The sequence below is a fragment of the Coenobita brevimanus genome, chromosome 101 (assembly GCF_032717465.1).
Source record: "Coenobita brevimanus isolate Jiangsu-jjx chromosome 101, ASM3271746v2, whole genome shotgun sequence".
NCBI lineage: Eukaryota > Metazoa > Arthropoda > Malacostraca > Decapoda > Coenobitidae > Coenobita > Coenobita brevimanus.
In genome coordinates this window covers 1,066,251-1,082,568 of record NC_137054.1, presented here as the reverse complement: position 1 = coordinate 1,082,568, position 16,318 = coordinate 1,066,251, and the positions used below count along the sequence as shown (strand labels likewise).

The 16,318-nt window shown below is 41.3% G+C and overlaps 1 protein-coding gene across 1 annotated transcript in view; it reads right to left on the bottom strand.

The window, feature by feature from the left end:
* Positions 1 to 2,286: 2,286 nt before the first annotated feature.
* LOC145414871 (phosphatidylserine synthase 2-like) overlaps positions 2,287 to 16,318 on the bottom strand; it is a 59,248-nt gene continuing 45,216 nt past the window's right edge. Inside the window, exons 11-12 of the mRNA XM_080284291.1 lie at positions 12,761 to 12,847; positions 2,287 to 2,434 (exon numbers count right to left, since the gene is read on the bottom strand). Coding sequence (XP_080140417.1) covers positions 2,287 to 2,434; positions 12,761 to 12,847 — 235 coding nt within the window. The remainder of the gene's footprint in view (positions 2,435 to 12,760; positions 12,848 to 16,318) is intronic.

Sequence of the window (16,318 nt, the reverse complement as noted above, 5' to 3'; positions counted from 1 at the left end):
TGACCAACACTAGATCTTACCAAATTAACTCCTTAACTAGGAGAGTTTTCCTCTACCAAGCAATGTGTGTCTGTCGTTAATCTCAATATAATACCATAGCTAGTGCATCTACAACATCTTGTTGTTGCTGCTGATAAGGTCAAAGGCTCATGTGGACTTTAACCCAGTGGACTGAAACGATGACTTTGCCCTGGCCTGCAAACCATCATCCCCCTTTCAGGGGATAGGGTGAAAGGGTTATCAAGACAGCTTTGAACCCTGTGAGCATTCAGATTTCCCTCAGATCAACAAAACTACCAGGTGTTAGTCTGAATTAAATACACGAGATCATCCATACCAACAAAGTCGTGGCCAATCCATCATTTTGGAAAGGGAGGGAGGAGGGGGGCATAATTCCTAGTAAAAAACTGCCACAAGTGTGAATTCATGCCGACTCATTTCCAAATTCCTCAAAATCTATCATCAAAACCCTCTCTTCACTGGGATAATTTTACAATAAAAATTATGTAAGCTAGTCATTGCATATACTTTAGTTAATACAACTGTTTATGTCATCATTAGTCTGCAGAAACTAGGTGGAGCATAAACCCCTCATGCCCCCCCCCTCCCCTAAATCTGTTCCTGAAAATTGTTTTAACTCCTTCATGGCAGTGATGTCCATTTTACAGTTTATTCTTTCCACCTCCACACAATGTTATACAACTTGTGAGAGACCTCTTGCACTGGATGAGTTAATAGTGCATCTACCCTCTCCAATCTGAAATGGTCTCTCCTCAGCTGAATATACTCGTAATTGTCTCAAGGTAGCAAGAATAACATTAAAATGCATCATTGTAGTGAAAGGGTTAAGACAAGGATGCCCCACCCCTCTGAAAGGGTTACAAAGGATAAAATAAACACTTTAAGAGTACAAACCAAAGCTGCATCTTCTATCCATAAGTGATCACAATAAAGCTGCTATAAAGGCATAAAAGTACCCAGAACCCAGTAGTCCTTCCACAAATTATATTCCACAAAATATACAGCATGTCCACAATGTCCTCCTGGCTTTACAAACATGTATTCATGTGTAAATGGATTCATGTATTGAGATGCATATTTTCCACACGAGAAGGTAATGTCTGATTTTTGTTTATATTTGTTGTACTTCCAGAGAAAGGGCACGAAGAATGAGAGACTGGCTACGAGACAGCATGTAAGTAAGTAAGTGGAGGAGGGGAGGGGGTAGGGGACAATGAGAATGTGGTGGAGGGATGTGGTGGAGAGGTATATGAATGTAGATGGTGTGAGCCAGAAGGAAGGCTGCCTGATGGCAAAGGACAGGGCAACAGGGAGGCAATTTATTTGTGGTTACCCTTTCTTGGATTAAGGCATCTCGCTACAGAGAAAGATCATAACCTGTAATACTATATGTTAAGCCATTTACACACAATACAGTTGTGTAAAATCTTGTAGAAATTTGTAGACACCCTGTACTTCCAAACATGAACCAAATAGGTCAAACCATCATGAAGCTGTAACTACATTCATTAAGTACATCTGACTACAAAATGCATATTTACTAGTCTTCTTAACTGCATTTGTACAAGGCTATAAAATATGAATCTACTAAATAAATCTTTCACTTCAAACCAATATCATAATCAATAATAAACCATTTTATTTTATTTTACTTTCTTAGCTCATAACATACAGTAGATACTTTTTCATTATTCAATAAAACCTCACTCCCAGCAGTCTATTTACTTTTATGCTACTCTATAAGATCCTCACTTCAAACCCATACCACAATACAAACACAAATCTCTCAATACATCATCATTCATCTGTACAGTTTTTCACTGCTATACTCAGTAAGGAATAATTCATTTTTACTTTTCACTACTAATTCCTCATTTAAACATAATGTATTAAAAAAAAAAAATGCAGAAACAACATTCATACTTGCATTTTCTCTGCTCAATAATATTCTTCATATAATCATCATCAGGTTTTCATTAGTCAGTAAATCCTTATTTATCAACCACAAACCATATGCTGCATATACTTTTTAAAATCCAAAAATGCAGCATCAATCATCTTTACTTTTACATTCAAAGAAAAGTACGGTAACTTCAAACAGTTATCGTTACTTTTTCACAATCAATCTCTTTTCACAACATGTACTCAGTAAAATTCCTCACTTCAAACTCACATTACAACAAGAAGTATATCACATGTATATGCTGCATCTTTTTTCTTTTTCTCTCTCTCTGTCTTACTTTTTTTTTATCCCACAGCACAGCATCAATCATCTTTACTCTTCCCCTGCATGAACTTGTCAAAGAGGACCTGCGGGTTGAACAACCTGGACTCTGATGGACTAAGCTTCGTCTCGATAGCTCGAACCTGGATCCAGTGCTCTCTTCGCCTTTCCACGTCCTTTGAATCCACTCTGAAATACATCATCATCATCATCATCCCAAATTTTTTCCCATCAAAGAGTGGGGTGAGTCAAGTTCAGGAAGACACAACAGAGGAAGAACTAATCTGAAAAACATACAGTACAAACAAAATCAAATAAATTCATCAATATCATCATCATCTGCCATCCACCCTGGAACACACACAAATTACAGAATCCAATTATCATTCAATCCCTTACTGTCCCCTCAGGAGTGCAGTGGTTAAAGGCCTAGACAACTTAGTCCCAATATTTATGACAAGGATGACCAGCTGCCACCCCCTGACTGGCAGCATGTGAGCAATAAACCCCAACAACCTCTCTGAAGTAAACGTTTATGGGATAAATCCAGTTAGAGCAGCTAAACCCATTAGAACACCAGGTATCATAAATCAAAGCATCATTACCTCAGCCTCTTCCCCCCATCCCCAAATATGGGGGTGAGGTATGGCCCAGAAACAATGGAAAGGGGAAAAACGAGACATCACAGACTTCCTGCTGAAAAAAAACATACACTTTGCTCACGATTCAGACCCAGGAATACTAACTCCACTTACAGGCATGATCATCCTTACATATTTTTTACCACATTTCTGTATATCTTAGATAACCAATTTTAGATAATCCATCTGTATCTATTAAATAATCAATCCACTGACAAGTAAAATAAAATTATATTAAATCAAAGATGGCATGCTTCCTCTTAACCCCTTAACCGCGGGGCGTCACTTTCGTGACGCTTGGGAGCAAGGGATCATACCGCGGGGCGTCGCTTTTGTGATTCTGTGTTATTTTGAATTCACCCGGGCTTCCAAGTGGGGGCTTGTATTATCTATCAGTACTGCCAATGTCCAACACTAGTCAGCACTCCTAATCTCATCTGTACTCCCATCCATTGTTGACAATTTAGCCATTTCTCCCCGTTCTTGACTCCCCTCCCAACCCCCCCACCATTACACTATCCTCTCGCCTGCCCAGCCGTGCTACGCTAAGTAAATCTTCCCTGGAATTTTTCACTGATTTCATCCATTGAAATAAGCCCTATGCCCTATTCTTATACCAAATAATATATACAAGAAAGAAATAAGGTAAGTGAGAGTGCCATACACCTGGAATTGGCTAATTATCACCTGACAACACCTCACGTGCACTCGTTCGCTAATTTTCGCTGTTTTTTTCCCCTTGAAATATGCCATATAATCTATTTTCGTAATAAATATACATATAAGGAGGGAAGGGAGAAGCCTAAGTGATATTTACATTCACCTGGAACTACCTAATTTATAATGTATTGTCTAGATTTCCTGCCAATCATTTCAGTGAAATACATAGCTGTTTCAAGAGCTACGTTGGTAGTGCTGAATAACCCTCAAGTAGGCCTCAACCCGGGCCGGCCCTTCTATCAGTTCTCTCTCAGATTCCGAAGAGGAGGTACGGCTCATCCTCTTGCTGACTTCAGGGCCTTTTTTCACCCCCATGCAAGGGCCCTGTGACCTTTACCCCCTACTAAACCTCGTGTGGAAAGAGGTAAAGGGCTGACAATTGATAAAAGAGTGACTACGATCTTTCTATTGAGTAAAACAGTGCAAGTGGAATTGTAAATAATGTGTAAATAACGTGTAAACAGCAAGTGAAAGTAATGAATGTAAATATACGTGAACAATGGAAAATAGTTTTATAAGTTACTTCAAGTGACAGTGCACAACACAGTGTAAATAAAATAGAAATGTAAATAACGTAAATAAAATAGAGAACGTAAATAGAAATGTAAATGAGTAGTATTATAAGAATACGAGAATATACCCTAGGAGTAATGAAAGTGAAAGTTTCACTATAGCATGTCTGAATACTATGAGTTATGAGAGTGAAGATGAAAGTGACATTCACTCTCAATGCCAGTATACAGGACGAGAAAGTGAATGCTACGTATTTTACTGAAAGAAATTGAATCCCTACAGTGGCAATAAACTAATACTACTGAAGGAAACTTATGGATAAAGACTGTAGATATATATAAGTGTTATGTAGTTATAGAAATATAAAGTGTGAGGGGTTTTATGAATAATAAATGACAGAGTACCAAGAGCGAACTAGCGGAAGTGCGGCGGTCAGACGCGCTCATAATTTTCATTGCTTTCACAGTGGTTTTTTTTTTGGAGTATGGATTCCAAACTACTTGAAAATCATAGAGTAGTATTTATAGCGTTCATATCTGGCTGTGGTAATCATATTACGGGTTGTCGGGAACTGTAAAGTGGAGACTTCGTTACCCAACTTCAGAGGTCTCCACAAGTCCTACGGTAACTGACGAAGGCTCAACAAACATTCCAGGAGAAAGCTGAAGGTATGTGCCATAAGCATATATAATTTTAATATTCTAGGACTAATAACTGATTTTTGGCAAATATTTTTTGAGAGTCTGTCGGAGCCCGAATAACCCCGCGGCACACGCAAAACATCGGTAAACATGCCCGCGGTGTAGGGGTTAAATGCCCATAATAATGTTGGCTGCAGTACAGCTCTTGTGTTCTTTGTATGGATTTTTTTGCCTATAGTCATTTTGCTTTTCCTTCATCTGTTCATCTTCTGTTTAAAAAAAAAAAAAAAAAAAAATGGAAGCTTGGCCTTATCAACAGTTGCTGGAAACTTTGTAAAAAAAAAAAAAAAAAAAAAAAACTCTAAGATGAGTAGTAAGGCTTGTAACAATGAGTCACAGCTAGTACTGTACTTTGACTGTTTACCTGTGGATAATTTACCTGCCTAAGCATGATGACTGTAGACCTTGTGTTATATTCCTTCTTCATCCATACAGGCCACAAAAAAATTTCCAAGCTCATTACCCATATAGCATACCTGTGATCCCTCACCTTTTCAAGCTCAGCTGATGGCCAAGAGTAGGCAGACTGGAGGGTTGCTTTGACTAGTAACCAAGGAGACTCATAAAGACTCATAACTAAGGTTCACTGACTTTCATGTGACTATGGTCTAGAATTACAGTTGTAGGACTGAACTAGTTCTGTCAGGTGAAAACAAGCTGATTACACATCTCCCTCTCACTTCAAGCCACTCATCACTTCACTATAATGACAACTTTTTAAAAAATTGTAATTCTTTCTACAGTTACAGTGATAAAATTTTATTCTGCTTTGGGGAAGGCAGTGAAGGATATCATCTGTAACCTTCTGAGTGTGAATGGTCCTCCGTAATCTGAATACTGCAAAATAATCTTGTCGTCTAGTGGCCAGAACAAATTACAAGGAGAGACATTATAGTGAAGAGATTAAGAGCTTAAAGCAGCACTCACAACTCATAAATCAAGCTCAAAACTTGCAGCCAAAGGGAACCTGCTTGAGGAAGTGTAGAAGTATACAGGTACTAGGCCATCAATGAAGAGACAGATTGAGGAAAATATGGGATGATGTGATGTGTGCTGACCTCACATCCATCCATCCATCAATCATCTGATCCTATGCCACCCTATGAGAAGCATAGGAGTCCGGGGCTAGGCAAGTTGGTCCTGACATTTAAGATGAGAGTGACCAGCCTGACTCATCCCTAAGTGGCATTACATGGGCAATAAACCCTAACCACCCCTTGGATATAAACCTAAACAGTCTAAATCCGACTGGAGCGCCTTAATTACTCACTAAACCACCAGGCCCCATAATCTGGTTATATGGTTACCACCCAGCATAGTAAATGGTTTCCTGGTGTACATGAAACCAAAGGCTTGTCACTCAGTGTAGAGTCACCCACAGGCAGAAGGAAGAGGAGAGAGTGAAGGAAAGAAAGACAGAAGAGAGAGTGTAAAGTCATCCACAGGCAGAAAGAAGAGGAAAGAAAGAAGGAAAGAAGGGCAGAAGATGGAAGGATGGAAGAGAGGAAAGGGCAGACACCCAACGCAGCACTACATCAAGCAAATGGATGGTAAGTGCCCCCACCTACAACCTATCCAAAGGTATGAAAAGATAACAAGCAAAGAAATATGGTATTACTAGGGACCTGGCACAGAGGTTGACCACGAAAGACACGGAATGAGGTAGCGTAAGCTGACCTCTGATCCAGGTATACTGCTCAAGAGCCTGTGCAAAACAGAGCAAGGCAGAGGAGTGCTATCAAGTGGAACAATCTGACCTATACCATGTGGAAAACGGATGTAAAACCAATCCGGTTTAAAATTTTTAACTCACCTTTTATTCTACATTCCACCCAGAACTAAGCATGCAACTGGTGAAACAGGTCCGGAAAAAGGACTACATAAAAGTCTGTATGTCTAAGGACAAATGAAGAATAAATATTTGTAAGGATCTGCCCTTTCCTCTCCTCCAGCCTTCTTTCCTTCCATCCACTTCTGTCTTTCTTTCCTTCATTCTTTCCTCGTCCTTCTGCCTACGGGTGACTTTACACTCCCTCTTCTGTTTTTCTTTCCTTCATTCTTTCCTCTTCCTTCTGCCTGTGGGTGACTCTACCCTGAGTGCCAAACAGTTTCCTGTACACCAGGAAACCATTTACTACGCTGGGTGGTGACCACATAACCAAGTTTTGGCACCTGGCGGTTTAGTAGGTAAATGAGGTGGTCCAATCGGATTGAGCCGGTGAAGGTCTATATCCAAGGGAAGGTTGGGATTTACTGCTCACGTAATGCCACTCACAGATGAGTGAGGCTGGTCACTCTCATCTTAAATGTCAGGACCAACTTGCCTAGCCCCGGGCTCCTACGCCCCTCATGGGGCAATGTAAGATTGGATGATGGATGGATGGATGGATCTACCTCGTACATTTTCTGTGAAGCCTTTTATGATGTAGTACAACTTTCTCCCATTGATAGTGTGGTGGAAACAATCAGCAGTACACTGAAATGGCTTGGCCATGTGAGGAGAATGGAGAATGAGAGACTGACTTCAAGTGCATATACAGTATAAGTAACATCTAGGGAGAGCAGGGGAGGGAGGAACTGAGAATGAGGTGGAGGGATGGGATGGGATGGAGAGGTATAAGAATGAAGGTGATGTGTGCTGAACAGAAAGCAGTCTGACACAAAGGGATAACATGGAGGCATTTATCCGTGGCCACCCCCTTAGTGATTAAGGTATCTAACTATATATTTTCAAGTAAGATACACAAAACCTGAGAAAGAGATAAGTGTGTGGTTGAGGTATGAGCTGGCAAACAGTAATCCCTGTACTATCTGGATGCCCACTTTCCGGACTCCCCACTTACCGGACATTGTGGGGCTGGACCTTCGGAACCCAAAAATGGCCAAAAAAAGAAAAACATCCCAAAATATCCTAATTTTTTCCCACCCATAATTTGAAATTGACGCACGGTGCCGAACAGCTGTTGTGTATGCATGGCCCCTTCACCCCTTCCATCCTCCCCCCTCCCACCTCCCCAGTCAGGCTTCCCATTTGATATTTTTCATTACCAAATGTGGGCCCATTTGGTATTAAAAAGTTTGTTTGGTAGTGAATCAGCATGATCCATTACCAAACAGATTTTTCACATGTATGAAGATATAGAGAATGGAGATGGTGGACTGTCTGCTCTCTGTGATTAATCTGCTAGCATACACAGTGCAACAATAAACATGCTGCTGATCATAAGGAAAGTGATTATTTCCATTTGTACATATAATTAGTGAAGAATCAATGCTTCCTTTAAGAATTTGGTAATGAAAAGTTAAATTTGGTAATGAAAATTGAGGAGTTTGGTAATGTGGCCGAGCTCAGATCTGGCACCCCTGTCCCCAGTTGCTCCCTAACCTCTGTCAAGGGAAGATGTTCATCGCATTGGATGCCGCACGTGCTCATTTTTGTGAATAAACAGTGAATAAACTGCAATACCTCGCCACTAGACCACATGGGAATTTACAGTGTTGAACAGTGTTAAGAAATTAGAATTTAGAGTGCAAAGGATTAAGTGTGGAGTGCAAAGTGGCGGTTGAAACTGACAGTTGAAACTGGCATGGTGTAATGAAGAACAGAATGTGCAGTGTTAATCAATTATAACTCACTATCTATCTATCTATTGCCAGACGCCTCAATCCCGTTTGGGGTGGCCACAAACAAATCGCCTCCAAGTCGCCCTGTCCCCCGCCATTTCACTGCCCTGCTCCCAACTCACACCCCCCTCTCTCATATACCTCTCCACCCCATCCCTCCATCTCATCCTCGGCCTCCCCCTCCCTCTTCCCCCCTCCACCTCACTCACATACACTCTCTTCGTCAGTCTTTCACCCTCCATCCTCTCCACATGGCCAAACCACCTCAGTGTGTTCCTCATAACGCTTCCTATCACATCCACATCCACACCACAACGCTCCTTTATATCCTCATTCGTCAGCCTGTCTCTCCACGTGACTCCACAGGCTCCTCTTAAATAACTCATTTCCACTGCTCTCACTCTTGACTTGTGTCCTTCCAACAATGTCCAAGCTTCACTTCCGTACGTTAGAGTTGGTATCACAATACTGTCATGTAGTAACTTTTTCACTTCCATGCTCACTTCCCTGTTTCTTATCACTGCTTCCAAAGAACCAGCAACCTTTCTTCCCTGCTGTACCCTTTCAAGCACTTCACCCTCCAAACCTCCATCCTTACTCATCACACTACCCAAATACTTAAACGTACTCACATTTTCCAATTCCTCACCATCTAACCTCGCTGTACATTCACTAACTTCACCTCTCTCAAAGACCATCACTTTACTCTTCCCTACATTCACCTTTAGGTTCCGTTTCTTACACACTCTCTCAAACTCATCCACCAAGCCTTGCAGCTCCCCTTCGTCTTCACTCAACAACACAGTATCATCTGCAAACAACAGTACAGGGAGTTTCCAAACACTATCCTCTCTCACCAGGGCCACTCACACTGCAAAGAATTAAGTGTAGCACAACACTGGATTACTGTACGTGCTTCAAGAACATTTTCACAACTACCAGAGCCTTAGAGGAGGTTGCCACAGACGTACTGTAAGTAGCCTGTACACTGCTAAGTATTTTCCATACTTCTAATTCCTCATTCTCTGGTTCCTTTTCATTTATTTCATGCTTTATGTCCATTATTGGTGTGAACAGGGTCTTAAATAGGTTTAAATAAGTGCTATGCATGTCCGGTAGGGAGTTATTTAGGCAGCTTTCAAAGTTAGGCTGGGTTAGGGTCTTATGTACCAGTCCACCAGGCAGAGGCCCACTTTCCGGACGGGACCACTTTCCGGACATGCCTTTGGCTCTATTACATCAGGTAGTGGAGGGATTACTGTACTTCAATCTGTGAAGTGACACTACTGGTCCAAAGGAGGTACAGTATTCTTGTCAGCTTTGGGGGTTTGACAGCAACTCTTTCTTTGCTGTTTATCCTCAATATTACATATTGGTGTTCTTTTTTATGTTTTTTATACATTTCAAAAACTGACTTGGATTGCATTTATACCACAGAACACAATGCAAACATGCCATGTGCAGAAACATGCTGCTAAGGAGTCTCCTAAACCAACAAGAATATTGCCCAAAACTAAGTATTCTTGTTGTTTATGTAAGTTCCCAAGTACCTCTTTCTTAACAGTTTATTTCTGCTTTTGGCATATTAATATATTCTAGTAAGCTATTTATGTAACCTATGTTGATATTAAAATGACAAAATACAAAGTACAGTACAGCATATTTAGGTGAAGTACAAACATTAATTGCTAGGGGAGAGGTGCTAGCGTCAATGTGCCTCCTAAACTGACGAGTACAGAGAGGTGATGTGAGTGAGTAGACGTGAATGGGCAGTGCCATCAGTGGGTGAGGAGGCCCTCCTTTTCCACAGCTATTATACTACCCACCACTTCACACTGGCATACAGATGTAGAGTAATACAGGGTGTCCACAGAGTTTTGCTGGATTTAAAATTTATTGCATATACAGCTCCAACATGCTTGCATGCACTGGCCCTCGTCATCCAGTAGCAGCATGAACAGCCACCATTAGGTGACCATGGCCAACGTATGTACGCATGTTGGACCCTCTATAAAACGATATGATATAAAACAGCTTAACATAATGAGAGGCAGTATTACAAATTAACCTAAAAAAATAATAACAACAGTTATAATGGAAAAGAAAATGAGTTAATGTGTTTACATGCAAAAAAGATTTGTAAATCTGCTAGAACTTTGTGGACACCCTGTACAGCTGGAATACATAGACCAAAATCTAGAATGAAAATCTAGAATGTTATTGCAAAACATAAGTGTAAATACATAGACATTTTTCCATGGGGGGGATGGAGGGGGAATGACAGCTTACACCCACCACAAATTGACTTAGGACCTACACACAGAATTGCTATGGGAGAGTTGTTTGTCTTTGCTTTGTGTTTGCACCTCTACCAAGTGAATTTCTTGGGCAAGAAGTAACTGGCAACTCCTCTGGTGTTGGTGGGAGGTGGTGAAACACTCAGCACGTCAGTGCCTGCCCAGAAGCGAGCGTGGGAGTATATGTTCCAGTCACTCCGAGCTTGCACCTCCCTCTTTTTTCGTATGCATTACTGTTTGCCCTATTATTTTCCTAGAGTCGAGTTGTCATGCCCGGAAAGTACTGCTTAAGGGATGAGAGGGTCCGTATCATTGCATGGAGGCAGGATAATGTCCCTATCAACACAATCTGTGAACGTGCTGGATGCGCAAAGTTGACTGTCATGAAGATTCTTGCTGCAGTGCGCGGCCTGCCACCTGATGTCATACCAGAGCATAAGCATGGCAGTGGAACGACAAGGATGACTTCCTGAGGTACAAATACACTTCTGAAGAGGGAAGTAATCAAGAATCCTCGACTGACAGCAGCAGAACTGAAGAGAATGCATCCCCAGCTGTTACAAGACGTCTCAATTCGAACTATCCAACACCGCTTACAGACGGAGCTGGGTTTGCCAAGCCACACTGCAGCCAAGAAACTACTTCTCACTAACCGCATGAAGAAGCAGCGCATTCAGTTTGCCACGAAGTATGCACACTGGACATCAGATGAGTGGAGAAAAGTTATGTTTTCCGAAGAAAGCACATTTCAAGTGTTCTAGGTGCGTTCTGCCAAGGTTCATTGCCTTGCCTCCTGTAGTCGATATGACACTGCTTACACCGTGCCGATTGTTAAGCACCCACAATCAGTAATGGTATGGGGGTGTTTCTCAGGTGAAATGAGAAGGGGAGGCCTCTATTTTCTTCCTAAGAACTTGATGATGAATGGTGGCCAGTACATTCAAGTTCTGAAAGATCATTTGTTAAACGTTTTTGCTATTCATGGGTGCAACTTTTCATGAACGATTCAGCTCCATGTCACAAGTCAAGAATGGTGACAAAATGGCTTCAGGATAATCGGATTGTGGTCCTCGACTGACCTGGCAAGAGTCCAGATCTAAAACCGATAGAAAACTACTGGGCAAAGATGAAAAAAATCATGGCAGAGAAGAAGACACCCAATCTGGACAACCTCAAGACTGAACCGACAAATGTTTGGTGCAAAGAAATGTCCTTAGATTACTTTAGAGGTCTAAGTGATTCCATGCCAAAATGCATCCAACTGGTCCTGAAAAACAAGGGAAACATGACTTCATATTAATGAATGCATTTGATGAACAAACATTGTGATATACTGCGCTATGATTTCTGTGTTTTTTAATACCTTGTGGGGGGAGGTCCTACGTCAGTTTGCAGTAGCTGTATAATATGGCCCTATATCTCTGATCTGCCAAACTTTATGGAACAGTACCAACAGCTTAACAAGGCAAGGGCTACCACTGCCACCATCACCACCGTCATCATCATCATCTCTGATGCCGCACTCCTTCCTGAGAACCCCTGGACAGGAGACAGCCATGACAGACCTGCCTCCAGGCTACTTTGCCCTCACACATGTCTCTCACTCTCTCCTCTTCCTATTCCTTCTCTACCACCAAAAGGTTCTTCTAACTCTTTTCTTCCACGCCACATACAAGTCTCCCTCTACCAACATTATCCTAGATTGCCTTCACAAATTTTCTTTGGTATATGACTCATGTACGCACTGCATAATGTCTATATCACCTCATTTCATTCACTGATTCATTCATCATCTAATCCAGTGTTGCCCAATGAGGAGCACACAAGCACTGTACAGTTTTCCTTTTTGACCTATACGATCATTATTTTTCACTCAACCATACATAAGTAATCCTTTGTCAACTATCACAGACCAGTCCTGCTACCTGATATGTGCCTATGTAAAAAGGCAATAGTGTAATAATAAAAAGTAGGCCATATAACATGACAATTTTAAATAACACTGTATATGGTACTTACTTAAATGTATGTGGGTTAATGAAGAAGTTCCACACTGTCCAGAGTATGAGTAATAAGAAAATACCCATCCACAATGTCACTACATAACTGAAAAGTAATTTACCAGTATTAGCAAAAATGTACCAGTAAATGGTAACAACTCTTTCTATGCTGTATTATGCTTTTAGAGGTGTGGGGGCCTGAGGCCAGGTTATCATAGTCCAATGCATTTAAGGGAAAGTGACTATCCTACCTCTTTGATGGCATCACATGATCAACTAGAATGCACTCAGACAGCGCATACCTTGGCCAATGCCATTGCAGGATCCGGATCCACATCAAGATCTGCCCCAAAATTTAATCAATTCTCTCTTGACCCACAGCCTACCCTTCCACAAAATATCACTGAAATTCACAGAGAACTTTTGGAGATATTCTGTGGACAAACAAACATAGATGAATACATAACCTCATTCAGCTTTGTTGGTGGAGGTAATTAGCCTCTGATCACCACCTGAGGACTAAGCCTTTCTGTGTGTGTGTGTATTTACATAGTTGTATTTACCTAGTTGTGATATACAGGAAATGAGCTACGCTCGTGGGGTCCCATCTCTTTTTCTCGTTGCCAAATTTTGCTTTGAACTGGTTTAAGTTTTTAGAATGGATGATCACTTTGTTTAGGCTGTTCCACAGGTCTATGCATCTATATGGAAAGCTATATTTCTTGATATCCTTCAAACAACTTGGCTTTTTCAGTTTCATTCCATGTCCTCTTGTTACTCTCCCATCCCATAAAAACAGATCATTTTTATCAATTTTATCTATTCCCATCATGGCCCTGAACACTGCAATCATGTCTCCCCTTTCTCACCTTTCTTTTAGTGTAGGAAGGTCCTGCTTTTCCAGCCTCTCTCCGTAGGACAGATCTGTGTGTGTGTGTGTGTGTGTGTGTGTGTGTGTGTGTGTGTGTGTGTGTGTGTGTGTGTGTGTGTGTGTGTGTGTGTGTGTGTGTGTGTGTGTGTGTGTGTGTGTGTGTGTGTGTGTGTTCTTACCTTACCTAATTCTTACCTAATTGTATCTTTACAGGAATGAGTCAAGCTCGTACTGTCCTGTGTCTTAAACCATATTTATCGTACATATCCTTAAATTTGTGAATTGTTTTGGCACACACTATTTCATTCGGCAGTGCATTCCATTGATCAATTGCTCTGTTTGGGAAACTGAATTTCCTTACGTCTTTATCACCTCTCTTCTTATGCAGTTTTTTGCAGTGTCCTCTTGCTGATGCTTCTCCATATGTTAAGTAATCATTTATATATATATGTGTGTGTGTGTGTGTGTGTGTGTGTGTGTGTGTGTGTGTGTGTGTGTGTGTGTGTGTGTGTGTGTGTGTGTGTGTGTGTGTGTGTGTGTGTGTGTGTGTGTGTGTGTGTGTGTGTGTGTGTGTGTGTGTGTGTGTGTGTGTGTGTGTGTGTGTGTGTGTGTGTGTGTGTGTGTGTGTGTGTGTGTGTGTGTGTGTGTGTGTGTGTGTGTGTGTGTGTGTGTGTGTGTGTGTGTGTGTGTGTGTGTGTGTGTGTGTGTGTGTGTGTGTGTGTGTGTGTGTGTGTGTGTGTGTGTGTGTGTGTGTGTGTGTGTGTGTGTGTGTGTGTGTGTGTGTGTGTGTGTGTGTGTGTGTGTGTGTGTGTGTGTGTGTGTGTGTGTGTGTGTGTGTGTGTGTGTGTGTGTGTGTGTGTGTGTGTGTGTGTGTGTGTGTGTGTGTGTGTGTGTGTGTGTGTGTGTGTGTGTGTGTGTGTGTGTGTGTGTGTGTGTGTGTGTGTGTGTGTGTGTGTGTGTGTGTGTGTGTGTGTGTGTGTGTGTGTGTGTGTGTCAAACCTAACACTGACTGGGGCAATTTAACCAACAGTACACGAGGTGCCATAAGAAAAATACAGAAACTATGCAAAAGTCAATCATTTGACTATGATGACAGCTTTTATCACTTTATTCTTGCTGCCCTCATGTGATTTTGTTCAGTTTCAAAGAGATATTTCAACTGGAGAAGTTAGATATACAGCCTTCATTAACTGCTTCAGCAGGAGGGATTTTCCCTTTGCTGCATAAAATCATCTGGCAACAGTAAGAATAGCCCAGAAAAGATAGCACTATATCTAGGGGGTTGCTGCTGCTGTTGTTGTGGCCACATGCTCATCTGAAAATGAATGTGGTGGACTGCTGGCAGAGGCAACCCTTCTGAAGTCACTGGATGCGGAGGGAGCTAAGGGGCATTTACATAAATAAGCAGCTGGGCTGCATAGTTGTATCTGTGCTATGGTGTGAAGGCATCCCTCTCCAGCACACAACTTCAATGGAGAAGGATGCTTTCATGCAATGACACCAATTTTGTTCTCACCTCCCTGCCTATCCTCTGGAAAGGGGATGGAGGACTGCCTGAGAAAGATAATTTCAGCCTGCAATCCACTAGGTTCACATTTCAGATGAATCAATGTTACAACTACTACTACTATCCCACCTCACACTAAAACAGGTTAGCATATTTTTGTAAGGGAAAGAACTTTTTTGTGTGTAAGAGGCCAATTACAATAAATTAATTCCTTACCTGGTGCTTAAACTTCTACTACTAGTATATTAAAATATACACTTTGCAAAGTCAGACATTACTACCAAAACTGAACTGAATTTAAACAACTGTGCTTCTGTCATTAACATTATAATATGTTTACTAAAGTACAAACCAATCAATTAGTCAATTTAAATGACACTAGGTTTCTCATATGGAACCTCCATACTGAGGCTGACCATGGTACAGCAAACAATGTCCCAACACCTGCTAATTATATTTCACTTATGACGTTTAATAAGATTTGTAAAGTAATCACTCTAATATCCGGACGCCCAATATCCGAACATCCCCACTATCCAGACATACGAATGTTTCATACTGTACTTTTTTCCATACTATACTTACCTCATTTCACTCTTTAATGTCCTTTATTGGTGTGAATAGGGTGTTAGGAGCTAGGCATGTGCAGTAGGAAGGTGTTTTTCTGAGTTAGGCTAGGTTAGGGTCCATAAGTACCAGTCCAGGAGCCAGTCACCAGAATGTTTATTATTGTATGAACCTACTTCTCAACCCTCATTTTATGTTTCTTTTGCATTTATTTCTGTCATTTATGTGCCTTATTGGTGTGATTTGGGTCTTAAATAGGTGCTATGCATGTCCAGAGGGAGTTGTATAGGTGTTTCTCTGAGTTAGGGTCCATAAGGACAAGTCCATAAGCTGGGGCCCAATATCCGGACAGAACCAATATCCGGACCTACCTATGGCTCTATTACATTGGATATTGGAGTGATTACTGTGAAAATCTAAGCTTGAACTTTTGACTCTATTTACGAGTGGCTGAACATTTCCTGCCTGAGTGATGATTTTTTGTGAACAGTTTGTTGCCACATTTCACTCTCAAGGTTGTAATTCCCAGGGCCAGTGTTTGCCACACATCTAATACCCACAATCACTTATTCTTAAACTGTGGAGAATAATACAGCCTAAGCTAGATCTACAACTAGTTTAAATTATAACCT